This window comes from Nicotiana sylvestris, chromosome 4 (genome assembly GCF_000393655.2).
Source record: "Nicotiana sylvestris chromosome 4, ASM39365v2, whole genome shotgun sequence".
Classification (NCBI taxonomy): Eukaryota; Viridiplantae; Streptophyta; class Magnoliopsida; order Solanales; family Solanaceae; genus Nicotiana; species Nicotiana sylvestris.
Window position 1 is genome coordinate 113,432,109 of NC_091060.1, and position 20,351 is coordinate 113,452,459.

Genomic DNA, 20,351 nt, shown 5'->3' on the forward strand with positions numbered 1-20,351 from the left:
ACTACTACATCTAATGACTCATTAAGCCTAAAAACACCAGTTAACCATTGAATTTACCAATATACCCTCCACCCCACCACCAAGAACCACCGTGCCCCTCCTCCCTAGGTGGGGCCACTTCCACCACCACCACCACCAAGATTGGACCCCACATGCCCCATTTTTTTGTTTTCACTCTTTGATCATTTTTATCAAAGATCTATCCAACAGATCTGAGTGTCCCTTGTGCATTACGCGTTGAACTTTCCAAACTCTCTCTTTAAATTGTCTTTGTGTGGATCCCTTAGCTTCTTGTTCATTCATTCTCTGATCCACGCCACCCCCACAGCTCAGCATATAAATATTACTCCACTGACCAAGTAAAGAGAGTGAACCCCATTACTCTCAAAGTAACAAGAAAAGAATCTCCCCCCCCCCCCCCCAAAAAAAAAAAAAACTCTACAAACCCAAAAGAGTCTTTTTCTTCACATCACCAAATTCTTGTTTTATTTTTATTTTCCCCACATTTATAATAATATTCCTCCATCCCCACTAAATTTTATTTCATTACTATAATATACTGGTATGTGTATGTTTATACATCATTTTCATTCATTATTATTTCTATAATTGAGAGAAGAGTGGTTGTTGTTACTTGTAATGGGTGTTTAAAAGCAGTGTCATAAAGGGTTGTGCTTTTCTTGAATGTGTAGTGTAACGGGGGTTCTCTCCTAATGTGCTAAGCGGGTATTATCTCCTCCATTCTTGATTGTGTTGCTCAAGTAATGGATACTAAAGGGAGGCTAGTTGCTGGTTCACACAATAGGAATGAGTTTGTTGTCATCAATGCTGATGAAGTTGGAAGAGTAAGTGCTGCCTTTTCAATATCTTACCTTTTCTTGTATTCATCTCTTTCACTTCTTAGCTCCATTCTGAGTAATTTCAAGGAGATTTGAGGTCAAACTGCCATTCAAAGTTGCTACTTTTTTTTGTCGGTGGGGTGTTATTGACCACATTTTTGCTCTTTCTGTAAGTTACCATTTCCTCATTTCCTGTTTCTGTGCAAAAAAGGTGTGATTTTTGAGGATAAAGTTCACAACTTTTTCTTCCGTTTTGCTGGATTCTTAGATTTTACTCAAACAAGTTTGCACAGATTTTGGGGGGAGGGTGTTGTCTTCTAGTGCTTCACTTCAGCTGAGTAAAGATCCCTAATTCATTGCTTTTGATTGTGCAATATCTAGATTTAACTTGCCAAAATTGGCTCTCTTTTTTTACCACCACTTTTAAGCTCCCTTGATTTCAGAGCCTGCTAAAGCCTATTACTGGCATTCTTTTTGCGTAAGTTTGTTTACATGCCCAAGATTGTTTTTTTCTAGAACTTTTCTAAATGGGGCTCTGTGAATTCCAAGCATGGAAATTCTTGATCTGAAGAGGTGTTGATATTTCTTAATTGTTTATTAATTACAGGTAACTTCTGTGAAAGAATTAAGTGGGCAGATTTGCCAGATTTGTGGAGATGAGATTGAAGTTACAGTAGATGGGGAGCCATTTATCGCTTGCAATGAATGTGCATTCCCTGTTTGCAGACAATGCTATGAGTATGAAAGGAGAGAAGGAAATCAAGCTTGCCCTCAATGCAAAACTCGGTTCAAGCGCATTAAAGGGAGCCCCAGAGTTGATGGAGATGATGAAGATGATGAATTTGATGACTTAGACCATGAGTTCGATTACCATGGTAACCCTCGATATATGTCTGAGGCTGCACTCTCTTCTCGTCTTGGCCGCGGTACCAATCATAATGCTTCTGGGCTTACTACCCCATCAGAAATAGATCCTGCTGCTCTTCACTCAGAGATCCCTCTTCTTACTTATGGTCAAGAGGTAATCCCTCAAGATTGTCAATTTTTTTTGTTCTCCCTCTCTTGAATTAATATTGTCTCCTTTTTGTCTTTTTTTTTTCTCTTGAGCCGAGTGTCTTTCGGAAACCGCCTCTTTACTCCTTAGGGTAGGGATGAGGTCTGCGTACACACTACCCTCCCCAGACCCCACTTGTGGGATTATACTGGATTGTTGTTGTTGTTGTTGTCTGTTGAATTTTGGCTAAAAAGTTGCAATTTTTGGATTTGTCGCTTAGGATGATACAATTTCCGCTGACAAGCATGCTCTTATCATCCCACCGTTTATGGGTCGCGGAAAGAAAGTTCATCCTGTGCCTTATTCTGATTCCATGTCTTGTAAGTTAAAACATGTTTGTGCTAAATTTTAATTCTTTGACCAATTTTCCAGTATTAGAGGGCCTAATGTGTTTGATACTTTGCAGTGCCTCCTCGGCCCATGGATCCTAAGAAAGATTTGGCAGTTTATGGATACGGGACTGTTGCATGGAAGGAAAGAATGGAGGACTGGAAGAAAAAACAGAATGATAAATTACAGGTGGTTAAGCACGGAGGCGGTAAAGGTGGTGGTAACGATGGAGATGAGCTGGATGATCCCGATTTGCCCAAGTAGGTGTATGCGTTCCATTTTTTTTAACCAACCTCATGAGTGATCTGTGATATGACTTGCACTTTATTTTATTTGTGGGATGGTGACTTGCAGTTGTTGCAAGCTGTAGATGTTATTGATTGTGTGGAACTATGTGCTGAAGAAAATACTCAAGTACTAAGGTTTTCTTACTTTAGTACAAGGCGTGAAAAGTTGATCATGTCACATGTGTTTCGATTTTTTTTGAGGTTCTTTTAGTTGAGACTGACTTAAGAAGTTTGATCATACCAGACAGCAACTTAGTCTCGTGCAGGTTACTGCGCCTTTCAAAAAACTAATTCAGTTGTCATTTTGTTTCAATAAGTATGTGAAAGGGAAATCTCATTAACGGAAATGGTAGCCACACTGAGCCCTTGATCAAAAGGGATACAAAATTTAATCATGGATGGATGTCCATCCACCTTTTTTCTGCAGCTGCTGCATTGACGTAGTTTTGGCACCCTGGGGTAGATTTGCTTGTGACTTGGATGTACTTGCTTATTGATCAAACTAGAATCTCTGCACTGTCTAATTGGCTTTGGAGTTATTCTCCTTTTGAAAGAATCTTAATGACAAAGAGACTTCCCAATGAAATTAATTACCATTTTTTCTTAACAAAAAATTAAGCAAATGTAAGTTGTACTTGCATAAAAAAAGATATGAAACATAGGGGATAAATGTTGCAGATTAGTCACTTGAATTGAAGCATTTTTGTACAGCATAGTCCATCTCTTTTGCCACTTATCTTTTGTTGTTGTGGGTATAACATGTTGCATGTCTGTTTATTCCAGCGAGGACCTTACTTTCTAAAACCCAATCACTGCTTTATTTGAACATTCTTTGTATCAGTAAGATTTGTCTTTCTTATTTTATCTCTGTTTGCAGGATGGATGAAGGCAGACAACCACTTTCGAGAAAGCTGCCTATTTCCTCTAGTAGGCTGAGCCCATACAGATTACTCATTTTAGTTCGTCTTGCTGTTGTTGGGCTCTTTTTCCACTATAGAATAACGCATCCTGTCAATGATGCATATGCATTGTGGCTGATTTCTATCATATGTGAAATATGGTTTGCGGTATCGTGGATATTTGATCAGTTCCCTAAATGGTTTCCGATTGTGCGAGAGACATACCTGGACAGGCTATCTCTGAGGTATATGCATAATATAATAGGTGTGTCTGTGTGTATACATACATGCCTCTCTGGTCATGTCCTTACCTTAAATGTTTTTCTCAGGTATGAGAAAGAAGGAAAGCCTTCTGGGTTAGCCCCTATAGATATATTTGTTAGTACGGTGGATCCCATGAAAGAACCTCCGCTTATTACTGCAAATACTGTTCTCTCCATTCTCGCTGTGGATTATCCGGTGGACAAGGTTTCGTGCTATGTCTCTGACGATGGTGCTGCCATGCTTACTTTTGAGGCTCTCTCTGAAACATCTGAATTCGCAAGGAAATGGGTCCCATTCTGCAAGAAGTTCAACATAGAGCCTCGGGCCCCGGAGTGGTATTTCTCCCAGAAGGTTGATTATCTGAAAAATAAAGTACATCCATCATTTGTGAGGGAACGTCGTGCTATGAAGGTGTGCAAGTTATCAAGTTTTACATCATTTTCCCCCGTGTGGTAAGACTAAAAATTTCTTTGCTCAGACAACTTGCTACCATTCTTTTTGTGCAGAGAGACTATGAAGAATTCAAGGTTCGGATAAATGGGCTGGTTGCCACGGCACAAAAGGTTCCCGAAGATGGCTGGACTATGCAAGATGGAACGCCTTGGCCCGGAAATCTTGTCAGGGATCATCCTGGAATGATTCAGGTATAAATCTGATCTCTTTTGTAGCCTAACTTCAATGGAGATATTTTAAGATTGTACTATTGTGACCTAACCTATTTTCATTTTATGAAATTGAAAAGGTCTTCCTGGGTAATGATGGTGTCCGTGATATTGAAGGGAATATACTGCCTCGCCTTATCTATGTTTCTCGTGAGAAGCGTCCAGGATTTGACCACCACAAGAAGGCTGGTGCCATGAATGCTTTGGTAAGTCGTTGTTTGTTTCTTCTTCTGCCTCCCCTCCCTCTTTTTTTTTTTAATTTAAAAAAAAAAAAAAGCATTGGATAGGCTTTTGACCCTTTTTTAAAATGTGATTTTAGATGCGGGTATCAGCGGTCATATCAAATGCTCCTTACTTGCTCAATGTGGATTGTGATCACTATATAAATAACAGTAAGGCACTGAGAGAAGCTATGTGCTTTATGATGGACCCCACTTCAGGAAAGAAAATATGCTACGTACAATTTCCGCAAAGGTTTGATGGTATTGACAGGCATGACAGATACTCCAACCGCAATGTGGTCTTCTTTGATGTACGTAAGAAGCTTTCTTCTGGGGTTTTTGTTATGCAATGTTGCAGTGTTTATGTTTGTGCATAAGTATACGATATGCACTATTAGCTGCCTGACAGAAAGCTAATTTTATGCCATTTGCGTTAACAGATCAATATGAAAGGACTTGATGGGATCCAGGGTCCAATTTACGTGGGTACTGGATGTGTCTTCAGGAGGCAAGCACTTTATGGTTATGATGCTCCAAAGAAGACGAAACCTCCAGGAAAAACATGCAACTGCTGGCCGAAATGGTGTTGCTGTTGTTTCAGTTCTCGAAAGAAGCATAAGAAAGGGAAAACAACTAAGGATAACAAAAAGAAAACTAAAACCAAAGAGGCTTCACCACAAATTCACGCCCTTGAAAATATCGAGGAAGGAATTGAAGGTACGGAATGGACACTTTGAGAAGCCACCACTAAGGCTAATTTGTAGGCTTAAGTATTTAGATTAATGAGTTTGGATCCTTTTCAATTTGCCTATTTGGTTAGCAAACATTCTAATTTCGAAGTTCCTCTGTCTTAACTTTCTTCTTTTTGGATTATATCTGAGTTAAAATCTCTGGAGCATGTTTCTTCCCTTACTCATGGTGAAACTTCAGATTCTTGTACGTTCATTTGTCGTTAACTTGCTTTTTGCTGCAGGAATTGATAGTGAAAAAGCAACCCTTATGCCTCAGATAAAACTTGAGAAGAAATTTGGACAATCACCAGTATTTGTTGCTTCAACACTTCTAGAAGATGGTGGCATTCCTCCAGGAGCAACATCAGCATCTCTCCTGAAAGAAGCAATACATGTCATTAGTTGTGGTTATGAAGATAAAACAGAATGGGGTAGAGAGGTAAAATACATGCTGATGTTTTTATTTTCTGGAATGCATTCTGCATTTATTTGGTCTAACTTGTCGTGCACCGCCAGGTTGGATGGATTTATGGATCTGTTACTGAGGATATCCTTACCGGATTTAAGATGCACTGTCACGGTTGGAGATCTGTCTACTGCATGCCCAAAAGGCCTGCGTTTAAGGGGTCAGCTCCTATCAATCTTTCAGATCGTCTTCACCAGGTTCTGCGGTGGGCTTTGGGATCTGTTGAAATTCTCTTGAGTAAACATTGTCCCATTTGGTATGGATATGGGTGTGGGCTGAAGCCGCTGGAGCGCTTTTCCTACATAAACTCAGTGGTCTACCCATTGACTTCTCTTCCTTTGATCGCATATTGTGCATTGCCAGCTGTCTGTTTGCTTACTGGGAAATTTATTGTTCCAGAGGTAAGGATTTCTTGCTTCGAGCTTTATTTTATATTCTATTCAACTCTTCCTATTACATGGACTTTGTATCTTCAGTTCTGGAAATGACAGTACGCAAAATATCCCTCTTTTCATATAAGCTGCCTTAGAATAATATTTGAGTTAAAGTACTATTTCACACAGGTGAACTTCTAGGCAACAGCTGAAACTGTGCGGTTATTAATTTGATTTTTTCCCCTCGCCCCCCAGTTTCTTAGAGCAAGAAGCCTGTTATCTTGGTTGTGCTGTACCTAGAAGGAGACAGCTGCTCCAATTTCTTGTCTTTATATATTTGTCCGGGACTAGTGATTAGGCCACCAGTTTGAAAGTTTGATACTATTTTCAGTTCCAGAATCTTTTATCTCTAGGCAAACTTAAAATGCATCACAGCATTCAACTCATCGCATGATATTTTAGCTGAAAATTCATTGCGATTTGCAGATTAGTAACTATGCTAGCATTCTTTTCATGGGACTTTTCATAATGATTGCTGCCACGAGTGTTCTTGAGATGCAATGGGGAGGTGTTACTATTGATGACTGGTGGAGAAACGAGCAGTTCTGGGTCATTGGTGGTGCCTCATCTCACCTATTTGCTCTTTTCCAAGGTCTTCTTAAAGTTTTGGCTGGTGTCAGCACTAGCTTCACTGTTACTTCCAAAGCAGCAGACGACGGGGAGTTTTCTGAGCTTTATCTGTTCAAGTGGACATCTTTGTTGATTCCTCCTATGACTTTGTTAATTATTAACATCATTGGAGTCATAGTTGGAATTTCGGATGCAATCAACAACGGTTATGATTCTTGGGGTCCTCTATTCGGTAGGCTTTTCTTCGCCTTATGGGTCATTGTTCATCTATATCCCTTCCTCAAAGGTGTGATGGGCAGACAAAATAAAGTTCCAACCATCATTGTTGTCTGGTCTATCCTTCTGGCATCTATCTTTTCCTTATTATGGGTCCGAGTCAACCCATTCACGGCAAGAGGTGGACTTGTTTTAGAAGTGTGCGGGTTGGACTGCGAGTAAGCACAAGAAATAGGAAGCATTATGTGGCTTCAGTGTAGAAAGGTTGTATGAAAATGAAATAGAGCTCAAACTCAGGGAGAGAAGGAACTAGGATATCTTTATCTCCTGACAATTTGGTCATCGACGACGAAGATTTTTGAGCTGGAGAAGCAGAGAATGAGCTCTGATGATTGTGTATAAAGGGCAGAATAGCAGACACATTGATATTTGTTTTTGCAAAGTGTTTCTTGATTCTTTTGATACATTTTAGGATTTGTGGCTTGGAGTGCGGTGGAGTTCCAATATTTGTAATACCAACTGAAACATAAAATTTGTTGTGGTAAGCCACAACCCCTTCTTAATAAGGGACTTCACACGTAAAAAATTGTTGTCAGAAATTTCATCAGTAATTAAGAATTTTCATTCCACTGTTGTAATTTCAAGAAACTGAAATTCCATATCCAGACTTTCCCTGTCTCAGACTTTTATGTACTTTTTGGTTGCTGATATCCCTCTCTCACTAAGGGAAGCAGGCAGAAATGTTAATTAAGAACTTCATTCCATGTTTGCCATTTCAAGAAAGTGATATTGGAATCTGGAATACTATGTTGTTGTATTATTGTAGATGCTATTATTTGCATATTCGTACATACTGCATCAGTGCTATTTATTGATGTTCAAGCTATAATTTTGCAGAACATTTTAATTGGGCTACGATCAGCTTGTTGGACATTATTATCTCTTTTTAGACGCAAAGCTATAAATCTATAAAGATCGTATTTTTTATAGCGTATACAGATTTTTTCTACTTCCTCATTTTTGGATATATTATTGAAATAGTTTGCTTCATCAAAATCTTTTGCATCAAAAGTCAAATAATGAAATAATTTTTACAGTTGAAAAAAAGAAATGAAGCTCACAGGTGGTTTGTGACGAAACAACTACTTGGCAGGTAAAACAAGGTACCTTAGCTTCACAGCATTTCAAAAGGTTATGATGAGTTATTTTTGCTGTTGTGTACTTCCAGTTTCTAATTTTGAATAATTCAGTTTAACTAATCCAAAAAGTATGCTTTGATCTGTTGAAACTTGGTTACTTAAATCAAACCCATGAAATAACAGACATTATAAAATTACAATCGTTTAGTTCTCACAAACAAATACAAAAACATAAAACGAAAGTTGCTGGCTTTTATCTCATGTAACAGTAATATAGGGCATGAAATATATGCTTAGTCATCAACTAAAAGACCAATGAAAGAAGAAAAAAATGAAAACAACTACAGAAATGTTTCTTCTATTTCCATGGTAGGATTTGCAGAGCACGCCTCTTTTCTGGTCTTAATGCTGTTAAAGTGCCAATATTTCCCTTCACATTTGGATCATTTTCTTTCATGTCAGCTTTCTGGGATTGTTTGTTTGGGGTTCCATGTATCAGAATGGTTCTGACATTCTTCTTTTTAACAGTGGAATTCAACTGCTCGGCCAAACAAGTTTTAGCTACACCTGCTGGGGTAAATGGTTCTTTCTTTTCAGCCAAGGAATTTTTTTTCTCAGACATCAAGGTATCTTCACCAGCAAAGCCTAAATGACATGACAAATCCATAATTGGTATAGTCAAAGCTTAAAGTTCGAAATAGAACATACAAATTCGGTGGATGAAAGTTTACCTTCCTCAATAAAGCTAATGTTTGCACGAGATTTATAAGAGGGTGATACCACAGATTCTGTTGTTTCATGCTCCTTTTTATCAAAAGAAAACTCGTCCTGTTGATTAGCCTCGCAGGACTTCCCCTGATCACTTTCACTCAGAGCCTCTTCACATAATATTCCAGGTAGGTCCATTTGTGTGGTGAGAACTGAATCCTTAACATTCATAGACGTGCTCTCATTTGATTCAAAAACGGTAAGTCTATCCCTCTGAACAGCAAGATCAACTTCCTTAAAATCATATTGACATTCATTTGTTGAAGCAGTTAACTCCCTGGTGCTTGCAACATTTTCTATCACATTATGTTCTGGAAAGTGGAACTGCTTATCAGCAGGCCAAACTATTGAGATTTCATTTGCATCTTCATCGTTATTCGGAGTGTTGTATTGGAAAGCATTACTGGTATTTCTCACTTCTAGGTTTTGTTCTTCATCTCCCCTAGTCTCCTCTAAAGTGATGATAACCTTTTCCTGACTTCTTAGTGTACTGGATTCAGCATCAAAATCAAGAATTCCACTTTCTGAAATTCATAAAGATATAAGCAGTTCTAATATTGGAGAGAAAAATATTAATAGAGCAAAAAATTCAAGATATTTGAAAGTAAAAAATCACAAAATCTTCATATAATTGCCTCTTTGGCTGTAAGACGAGGAAATGGATGGCCTGTATATACAAATTTCATGCAAAAAGGAAAGCTTTTTTTTCTTTCATTTGTAGCTCATACAGACTTAATGAACTCACCAGCACTAATAGAAGTGCCATCAGTCTTCCTTAAGCTCTCCTGAGGTATGTTCTCAGTTTCAATGTCACTTAGAAGCATGTTTGGTTGTTGGCAAACTGCATCACTAACAGAACCACCTTTTGCTGCTTCATCTTCTGGAGATTCCTGAGATGTCATTTGACGATCGTGTGCCTGGCCCTCAGCAAGAGCATCTTCTTCTGTGACTTCGCCTTTCTCATGCAAGGGCTCGAACTGAGGGACAGAATCATTTTCTACAGCATTGGCAGTATAAATGTTAGTATTATGCATCTATTCAGGGATTTTGCAAAATAGAAAATGAGAAAGGTGTAAGAGTAAATACTATATTCCCTCTATACCGTGTTCCAAAAAAATTAATTTAAAAAGTTTCATGCATCTGATAAATTAGTTTCTTGTTCTTCCACTGCACTTTATTTTAACCATTACAAAATTTATCATTGTAACAATTGAGAATTCATTATAGTATAATCAGACTTGCAATTAATCTTACATATACCAATCTGCAAATTTAATTTTGTATTGTTATTTTTAACATACTAATTTACCATAGGAGGTGGTTGAAGATTTTAAAGACAATGCAAATGAATTTTGCACAGAGCAGCTTTGCAAAAACCGTGTACAGATGTTATTAAGAGTGTCCTTTAGTGCACGTGGTTCAAAATGTTGAAAAGGAGTAAAAAGATTACCTTTTTGCGTCTCCAGCTCTGTCTCTCTGAGAACACTGCCATCGTTTGTTTGAAACCAATTGAGTGTAGCTTCACCAGTGTCATCTATCATTTCATTAAGAAGTTGACGATCTTCATACTGTGCAAAACTTTGTTCCTGAGAGCTAAGGAACTTACCACCATCCATATCCTTAAAGATATCTTCCTCACAGCAAGGACTTTCCTCCAATTGCAGTGGACTTGTACCTTTTGATGGTGTAGCAATCAGAGGCCCTCCTTTAAATTGTTCTTCATTCTCCTTGAACAAGCAAGATCCTTTAGTGCTACTAGAACCTCCAGTAACAATCTCTACAGTTAGTGGCTCTCCGGAGAATTCAGGCCCTTTGCGCCTAGGCTCCTTACCAACCATTTCAGAGGCAGTTGCAATCATTGCTGTCTTCAATTGACAAGTAAAATGTTCATCCAATTTGGAAGGACTTGTTCCTTTGATTGGGGTAGCAAACAGCAGTTTCAAGTGATCATCACTATTCTCTTCATTGATGGCATCATATGGTTTGAAGGACTCGGGACCGGAAGGACTTGTTCCTTTGTTTGGTGTGGCAAACAGCAGTTTCAAGTGATCTTCACTATTCTCTTCATTGACAGCGTCAGACTGTTTGATTGACTCAGGACTGCTCTTATGGGTCTCCAGCACCATTTGCTGTTCAGAAAATTCAAGATCGTCGCATGCAGGCTCTGAAATAACAGCTGAAGTGTTTTTGTTTGCAATTTCAACATAAATATTCTCTTCCGGATATTCAGAGGTATCTATTAGCAACAAATCCTTGCCAGCCACTGCTTCCTCAATTTCGGGCTCCTGAAGAGAACTTTCAATGTGCTCCAATGCTTCACTGTGTTTAGAAGGCTCACAACTTTCTTTTGCTTCCATGGTTCTTAAAGGACAGCCTAGACTTTTGTTCCTAGCCTTGCTATCAATGCCTTTAGTCGAGAGAGCTAATTCTGTTGTATCCAATAGGCAACCAAAACTTTCCTCCAATTGAAGCGGACTTGCGCTTTTGGATGGTGTAGCAAACAAAGCCCCTCGTTTGACCTGTTCTTCATTCTCCTTGAGTAAGCGAGATCCTTTTCTACTCTCACAGCTTCCATCAATGATCTCCACAGTTACTGGCTCTCCAGAAAATTCAAACCCTTTGCACTTAGGCTCCCTACCAACCATTTCAGAAGCAATTGTAATCATTGCTGTCTTCAGTTGACAAGTAGAAGCTTCACTCAATCTGGACGGACTTGTTCCTTTGATTGGTGTAGCAAACAGCAGTTTCAAGTGATCTTCAGTATTCTCTTCATTGTAGACATCATCAGATGGTTTGCTGGACTCAGGACTACTCTTATTAATCTCCAGCATTTGCTCTTCAGAAAAATCAGCATCGTTGAATATAGGCTCTGAAATAACAGCAAAAGTGCTTTGGTTTGCAATTTCAACATCAACGTCTTCTTCCAGAGCTTTAGAGGTATCTCTTAGCAACAAATCCCTGTCAGCCACTATTTCATCAGTTCCGTGTTCCTCTATGTCAACCATTTCCTGAAACCTGCTCTCAGGTCTTGTATTCATCCCTTGGTCTCTAACCATTTCTCCCGACATTGCAACATCTGCTGTCTTAGGTTCTTGAGATGAAAGCTCATCTTTCCGTAATGGAGTCATGCTTTTAGCTGATGTTGCAGACAGCATATTACCCTGACCTTCGTTGTTCTCTTCTTCAAGAGAACTGGATCCTTTAATGCACTCAGACTCTGTAATATTGTCTTCCGATTGTTTAGAATGTATGCTGTCAGACTCTGACAGATCCACAGCACTTGGATTTGCAACTGCTAAACCTGTGTTATGGGAGAGCCCTTGAGTAGAAAGCTCTTCTGTCTTTCTTGATGTTCCATCCATTTGATTCAGAGTCTGGGTATTGATGAGTGAAGCAAACGGCATTTTCAGTTGATCTTCTGTGCATCAGGAATTCAAGCTATTAAATATGCACAATCAAGCAGCAAACAGAAGATGATAGGAGGAGAGATACTTCGGAACTAACCTTGTTCACTTCCATCATCATAGTTGAAAGCAGCAATATGTGAGATTTCACGAGCTATAAGAAAAATAAGCCTTCGGTGTTAGTACAAGAAGCTAACACAAACACAAACTGCAATTAAATACATTATGGTTAATGGGGATAATTTACTACCTTGGTCGACTCCAGCAAGTCCATCTTCACATTCACCGACATTTCTTTCTAATCCACTGCTACAAAAAGTTTCCATTTCATGACTCTGACTATACTTTCCTTTGGTAGAAGTAGTCTCTTCATTAGTGCTTTTCACAGAGATTGGTGAGGCAGATAGATTCTTTAGGTGTTCCCCTGTTACAATGGACATCTCTAAGCAAATGTTAGAAACCAAAGAGAACAAAAAAGAAAGTGAAGAACAACCAAGAAAATCCAGAGGGCAAACAGAAACTGGTTTTTCCAAAAGATCATATCAAAAGAAAGGGATTTCAGAACCAACCTTGCTCGTCCTCAATCAATCCACCGACAGGTACACTTGGATTTCTTTTTCCACTGGAGCCGAGTCCTTCCATGGTCATTGCTTCTCCACTCAATTGGCTTTGAAAATGGTAAGATTCGCCTCCAATGGATCGTGAAACAAATAAAGGCGTAGCACACAAACGTTTTAGCTCTTCTCCGGCTGCATCAAGTTAATGAGTTAGACATGCTTTATGAAATTTTACATAACCAGGAAATGAGTTTAGAAATACCTTCTTCGTCATTAGATGTGTCTTTTAAAGGAGTTACAGATTGTGTCAAGCCATTGCCTGCAGAGGGAAAAGCTGCATGTCAAAAGATACTTACAAAGTGATTAATGAATATGGTGAATGATGATTTAAAAAGAACTGCAGGCAAATTGGCAATGACATTAACTGGCTTGTTCTCAACAACCTAAATTTCAAAATAGGGCTTCATAAAAGAACATAAATCAAGTAATAAAATGGCTTGGAAATCATATTAAGGAAGAAAAACTAACTGTTCTCATTTGCATGGCCACTGTGCGTGTATTGACTGCTTGTCTCATTCAACTCGATAGAAGTTGCTATTTCTACCTTGTTGCTTCCACCACCAAATGGTGTGGCAAACAAACTTTTCAAAATTTCTCCTGTAACATATAGTAAAATCAAGCTGTAAGTAACATATAATCTTTAGGGAAGAAGAAGTCCAGGACTAACCTTGGCCATGTTCATCACAATGGACAGAACTTTGAAGACTTGAGTTATCATTACCACTGACGGAAGAAGCTGCATAAAATCACATAGCAAAATGCGGGAATTAAAAGTGAATTACAGCAATAAATTACACAAATGACACATGTAAAAAGAAGCATTCTGAAGCTAACCTTGCCCCCTTCTGTTGAGATTCTCATCAAATTCCCTATTGTTGACCTTTTTATCCAAAGTAACTTTATTTTCTTTCAACCTTGAATCACCTTCCAAAGAAGCTTTTGATTCTTCTTTAGAATGTGAAACATCACCAGGAGTGGCAAACAAAACTTTAAGTTCTTCACCTGTTGCAACAGAAGGTATAGAAATGAGCAAATTAAAGAGAACAAGAAGGTAAGTAAGCATCATAACTACCTTGCTTCTCTTCATCACTGTCCTCTAATGCGATGTCATCACCAACAACAGCAGTTTCTGCAACTAAAAGAGATGTCAATGACAATAGTTCAAAAGCAAATTGGAGAAAAGGAAAGGATAGATTCGATTACTTAACTGCAAAGTTTAATCATTATGAAGAGCATAACAGTCGCTCTTGCTTAAAGGGAAAATACTACTATGTTTCAACAGAGCATCACAATGTAATACGTATGAAATTCCTATGACCAGTATGAGATGAGAAAATACTACCTACCTTGAAAATCTAGAACTGCTTTTATTGGACTTGAGACGGTTTTCTCGGAAGCAACCGCCTCAACTGAGCCTCCACTGTCATTGCTGTGTCCAAGCTGCTGCATACCTTGATCAGGTTCATTATACTGATCTTCCAAGCACCCGTCTTCATTATCATTGCTGTTTCTGAGCTGCTCATCATCTATAATGTCTTCTTGTCCTTCAGCAGCCTCGAACTCTATGGATCTCACACCCTCATCAGGTCCATTTTCCTGATCTTCCAAGTACCCGTCTTCATTGTCATTGCTGTTTCTGAGCTGCTCATCATCAATAATCTCTTCTTGTCCTTCAGTAGCCTCGAGCTCTATGGATCTCACACCCTCATCCAGTTCGTTTTCCTGATCATCCAAGTACTCACCTTCATTATATTTAGCTAGCTCCGAAGAAGTTTGGATACCACAATCAAGACTGTTCCTGGGCCTGAACGTTGATTGCTTTCCATGATCACAAGATTTCTCAAAAGTGACGGCACTAGAAAGGCCTGCTGCTACATTCAAACGTTGAGTCAACAGCTAGTGAAATGCAAAGAATAGGTAGAAACATTCATAACCAAACATTAACAAAGCATACCATCATTATCAGGTTGAGATATTGGCGAGAATTCCTTAGTAGCCTCCTCCAACTTTGCAAATCCTTCTGCATGTAATTCACCTTGAGTTGTGAAGGTAGGTGCATCTCCATCACATTTAGCAATAAATCCAGTTTCTGCTTTTTCCATGGGAGGACCAGATTCAGAATTTTTAACTTCCATCTCATTGCTCAGATTGAAAGCACCTACACTGGCCAATGAGACATTACTAGACAACCCCGCATCAAACTCTCTGGCATAGTTCGTTACAGTTAGCTCCTGTTCACCAGAAGCTATTCCTTCAGTAACAATAAATCCAGTCTCTGATTGTTTTTTGAAACCAGACTCAAGGTTGTCCTCCATATTATCACTCTGGTTTAGTGAATAGTTATCAAGAACTTCATTAGATAATCCTGTGCCAAATTCATCTGCATTATCCGCTGCAATTGCACCATGCTCCTTTTTGTCAAGAGTTGAATCATTTGGAACTGCATCATCAGCCAAATTGCTTGCAGGCTCCTGTTCACCATAAGTTACTCCTTCATCAACAATACATCCAGTCTCTGATTGTTCTTTAAGGCCAGACTCAAGGTTCTCTTCCATGTTATCACTATGGTGTAGTGAAGAGTTATCAATAACTTCATTAGATAATTCAGTATCAAATTCTTCTGCATCATCTGCTGCAATTGCACCATGCTCCTGCTTGTCAGAAGTTATGTCCTTTGGAATTGCATCATCAGCCAAAACAGAACTAGGACATAGGCCTTTGCTTGGAGGCGCTTCATGGTCAGACTGCAAAAGTTCATCAACTACTTTCTCATCGGGTCTAGCTGCAAAACACAAAAGAATGAATTAGCATTCTTCACAAGAAAATGCATAATATTAACTAAGGTTCAGATACACTACCATTGGAGCTGAATGGATCGCTGAATGGAGGGCATTTAAATGTGGAGTTATTTTCAGACGGAGAAGCATTTGCATCTACAAGTGGTCCTTTCTCCTTCAGATTTTCAGCTAGTGTGTTCGAGTCAGCAACTGCTTCATCCTTGCTTCCAGCGAAAACCATATTAACATCATTTTTAACAGCTTCAAGCTCATTCAATCCTGATTTTAAGAAGCTCGTAGCACCTTCTGACCCTGAGATATCACACTCTTTACTGTCTGACTCTCTGACTATTTCCATGTCCTCAGATGTAGGAGCTTCTACTTCCAAATTTGATCTTTTTTGTTGACCCTGCTGCTTCTTTCCAGCAGTAATAGTCTTTTCATCAACTGCTGCTGCCTCCACATTTGTTTTTGCTGTACTTGTGGACTGTTTCAGAGAATCTAAATCTAGCAGGGCGAACTTGTTCTTGGTAGATCTTTTTTCTGGAACAGGGGTGCAGTTTCTCTTTGTCAGTTTATTCTCACCACTTTCCTTCTTTTCATCTGAAACTGTTACAAGAGTGAGACTAGCAGCAGTCCTTCCAGAACATCTCCTCTCTTCTTTTACCACGGGTTTTTCTTTCTGCGCTGAACTATCCAATGTCTCGGTGACTACATTGGCTTTAGCAGCACTCCTTTCAGAACGTCTCCTCTCTTCTTTTACCACAGCAATTTCTTCTTGCACTGAACTGTCCAATATCTTGGTGACTAGACTGTCTTTAGCTGCACTCCTTTCAGAACGTCTCTTCTCTTCTTTTACCACTGCAACTTCTTCTTGCCCTGAACTGTCCAATATCTTGGTGTCTACATAGGCTTTAGAAGCAGTCCTTTCAGAACGTCTCCTCTCTTCTTTTACCACTGCAATTTCTTCTTGCACTGAACCGTCCAATATCTTGGTGTCTACATGGGCTTTAGCAGCACTCCTTCCAGAGCGTCTCCTCTCTTCTACTTTATTTTCAGCAATATCATCTTTAGCCGGTACAGAATCTTCGACTTGTTGCGCAAGCCCTTTTGATCTCTTCAATGCCTTCTGGGGTTCATCTTTTGTACTTTTAACCCTTACGTTGTCATCATTAGCATCTAAATTTCTTTTGTCCTTTGCAGCTGCAACTTCATCAGTTCTTAATTTCTCCAAAGAAGAAACAACAGATTTGCGTCGATTACTTCTTTTGACAGGAGCTTCTCCCGGTTCTTCAAGTGTGATACCCACTTCAACTGTCCCTTGAGAATCAGTTGGCCTGTCCGTTTTACACCGAGTCTCCACTGAAGAAACGTTTCTTTTCAAGTTAGATTGGTTTCTTGCTGTCATGCCTCTATCAACCACTTTATTTTCAGCAATATCATCTTTCGCCAATACTGAGTCTTCCACTTGTGTAGCAAGCCTTTTTGACCGCTTCAATGCCCTCAGGGGTTCGTCTTTTTTACCTTTATTCTCCATCTCGTCATCCTTAACGTTTAAGTTTCTTTTCTCCTTTACAGCCACAGCCTCATCACTTCTCAATTTCTCCAAAGGAAAAACAGATTTGCGCCTATCGCTTCTTCTAAGAGGAACTTCTACCTGTTCATCAAGTTGAGGAACCACTTCTGATGTCGAAGCTTCTACAACCAAGTTAGACTGATTTCTAGTCATGTCCCTAGTAACCATCTTATCTTTAGAAATATCATCAGTCAACCTTGCACCCTCCACCTTATTATGTAGCCTTTTTGACCTCGTCAAAGCCATTTGAGGTGCCTCCTCCACCACCCTATTCTGCTGAGACCTTCTTGTGGTTGCTTTAACTTCATCATTGGCAGCTTCAACTGTGAATCTTGCACCCTCCGTCTTAGTAGCTTGCCTTTTTGACCTCTTCAAAGCCGTTTGGGATGCCTCCTCCACCACTTTATTCTGCTGAGACCTTCTTGTGGTTACTTTAACTTCATTGTTGGCAGCTTCAACTGAAGATTCAACAAATTCTGTACAAAGCAGTTTTACATTTCTCTCAGTAACTTCGTTACCCCTCGTTTGGTTCCTTTTGTTACTCACATAATCCTCAACTGATTTCAAGTTCTGAGACCTTGTTATCCGTTCTGCTGGCTTCTCCAAAACCTCGTCCCTTACTTTAGCATCTACCTCATTTTGGACATGCGAGGTCTGAGTATGAGCAATCGATTTCCTTCTCCCTCCTCTTTTCATCTCCTTGGCTTTCGTTTCAGCTTTCATGCACTCCATTATCTGATCATCACTAGCGAACGTGACTTTCTTGTCCCTCTTCTCTGCCCTATCAATTTCTTTTTCACTCGTCCTTTTATCCAATTCTTCTGCACTCTTGTTAGCATTTATCTCACCTTTAACTCTTCTACTCGTCCTTAAACCTTCATTCACACCCTCATTTTCCTCCCTTCTTTCCTGTGCTGATACTACTTCTTTGTTCCTCAAAGATCGTCTCTTGGTCATTCCAACTTCATCCTCACTCTCATTCACTAAAAGTACGTTATCTTTTGTACGCCTTGTCCTTCCCTTTTTCTCACTAACACCATCTTCCAAATTCATACCCCGCGACCTCGTAACCCTAACAGGACTATCCAAAATGCCTATCTTTACACCATCACTCCTAACACTCACGCTGTTATTGTGCAACATTGACTTCCTCCTCCCTCTACTTTTCACTTCAACCAATTTTGTGAACTCGAAAATTTCATTCTCGGGACTAAACTTCACTTTCTTTAGTGTCCTATTTACAACATCAGACTCTCTATCATTCACAGCCTCATCAAAAACCTTTAAACATGACCGCCCTTGAGTTAAGGGCTTTTCATCATTTACCTGCCCATACCATAATAACAAAAATTTAACCAACAACTCAAAATTTCTATTTTAACTCAAAAAACGAAAAAGAAATACTCATTACCTTAATAATTGAAGAAAGTTTGTTGGCCATTTCCAAGTTAGTTAAATTTGCAGGAATTCCATGTTTCTTGCATAGGGCTTGTAGTTCCTTCCTTTTCATATTATCAAAATCCATCTCTGCTATTTATTCATTAGTCAATAAGAAGGCAAAAAATTGGAAGAGAAACAACGAAATTCAAAGAAAAAAAGAGCAAAAATTGGAAGGCAAAACATACCTGAGATTGAGAAATTGTCACGAATTGAACATGGGCATTCAGTTTTCCTTCTTTAGTTTTTGAATTTTGGGTACTGTTGGAATTTAAGGGAACGATAAGGAAGGATTTGAAATTTGAATTTACTTGGCTTTCCCGCCTAAGACTTTTTGTTTTAGATTGGATAAGGAGCTTTCTTTTACTTTTTCGATTGGATTGGATAAATCTACTGGTTCGTGAGTGAGACTTTATGTTTGAGATTTATTTCAAAGTTGCTGTGCATTTAAACCAAATTTAATAGGTGAAAATAAAAACAAAATTTAATAAATTCCTAGATCAACATTCAACAACACCTTTTTATTTAATGCTCCTTCCAATATTATTTTTTTCCCCAAGAAGCCAATTTCAATAATTAATTACTAGTCGTAATATTATGTGTTACAAATATGCATAATTTGACAATTTTAGCCAAAATGTGTTGCAAATTAAGGAAGTACTCACAATTACAGTAAATGTGCAATCTCCTCAATAACAAATGAAATTATGACAACAGTTGATTTTTACAGGGAAAAGGGGACATTCACTTATCAGTAGGTAGCATTATAATTATGCAATTTTTGTTCTTTCTTTAACAAAAAAAGAAAAGAAAGAAAGAATGGGTGTCATTCATTTAAGTAACTCACATATACAACTGCTTTTTGACTATTACACATGCCCCGATGCGTCCTTTGAATGGCGACATGGCAATTAATTAAGACCTAAAATATTCAATTTCTATTTAAATTTTCCTGGAATCTCGATTGGAATTGAGTTAAAATCGGGAAGTAATTTTTTTTCGAGGGCTTGGATAACTGTAGGGTGTTAATGATTCGATTTGGATTCGTTTTTCTCTAAAAAGATATCAAACCAAATAAGTAGGGGTGTCAATAGTTCGGTTCGGCCGGTTATTTTATAAAATTTGTATCATACCAATTTTTCAGTTATTCTATTATGTATAACTAAAATTAGACTTTTCGAAACCATATCAATCATGTCGGTTTCTCTTCGGTATCAGTACGGTTCGGTTAATTTTCGGTATTTTTTAAAATATCATGTAAAATTCATCAATAGAAGTAAAATGCAATAACATACATTCTTTTATAGGACTTAGCACAACTCTTTAGATATTTTTACTATTTAAAGGGTGATGAATTAAAAAAATGAAAGATGATATGAAAGGAAGCATATTCAAAACATTGTAGATTGCTACTCGTAATCGCTATAATACTTTGTGTCTTGCTAATAAAGATACTTGAAATAACTTAGTTTAAATAGAAGTAGCATAATAGGTTTTAGAAATTAGTATTTTGAGTTTAATTACTTGTTGACTTATAAAAGTTTTCATAATTCCAAGGCCCAAAGAAAAATTTAATGCATTATTATTTTTATACTTACTAGATAAATATATTTTTCACATGTAAAATTTATTCGGTACGGTTCGGTATTTTTTCGATTTA

At 38.4% G+C, this 20,351-nt stretch overlaps 2 protein-coding genes across 6 annotated transcripts; one reads left to right on the plus strand and one right to left on the minus strand.

Annotated features, from left to right (window-relative positions):
- Nucleotides 1-582: 582 nt before the first annotated feature.
- On the plus strand, nt 583-7,654 carry LOC104231505 (cellulose synthase A catalytic subunit 2 [UDP-forming]-like). Its single transcript, XM_009784520.2, has 13 exons — nt 583-845; nt 1,447-1,860; nt 2,114-2,213; nt 2,300-2,483; nt 3,388-3,654; nt 3,739-4,084; nt 4,180-4,317; nt 4,416-4,541; nt 4,655-4,867; nt 4,997-5,273; nt 5,530-5,726; nt 5,804-6,154; nt 6,614-7,654. Exons 1-13 carry the CDS (start codon nt 765-767, stop codon nt 7,193-7,195), a joined length of 3,276 nt encoding a protein of 1,091 aa, XP_009782822.1. The 5' UTR covers nt 583-764; the 3' UTR covers nt 7,196-7,654.
- A 612-nt stretch (nt 7,655-8,266) lies between these two features.
- LOC104231468 (uncharacterized) lies at nt 8,267-19,032 on the minus strand. Of its 5 annotated transcripts, none has more exons than XM_070172173.1 (17): nt 18,880-19,032; nt 18,666-18,781; nt 15,760-18,580; nt 14,856-15,683; nt 14,248-14,772; nt 13,974-14,036; nt 13,736-13,903; nt 13,569-13,637; nt 13,370-13,498; nt 13,104-13,160; nt 12,854-13,033; nt 12,535-12,726; nt 12,385-12,438; nt 10,331-12,295; nt 9,626-9,877; nt 8,844-9,404; nt 8,267-8,757 (listed from the first exon to the last, which is right to left on the minus strand). In XM_070172173.1, exons 2-17 carry the CDS (start codon nt 18,777-18,779, stop codon nt 8,471-8,473), a joined length of 8,265 nt encoding a protein of 2,754 aa, XP_070028274.1. In that variant the 5' UTR covers nt 18,780-18,781; nt 18,880-19,032; the 3' UTR covers nt 8,267-8,470. The 5 variants fall into 5 exon arrangements, with proteins under 5 accessions (XP_070028274.1, XP_009782804.2, XP_070028273.1 ...); XM_009784502.2 differs by having other exon boundaries at nt 10,331-12,298; XM_070172172.1 differs by having other exon boundaries at nt 10,331-12,298; nt 14,248-14,769; nt 18,880-19,031.
- Between the last annotated feature and the right edge of the window lie 1,319 nt (nt 19,033-20,351).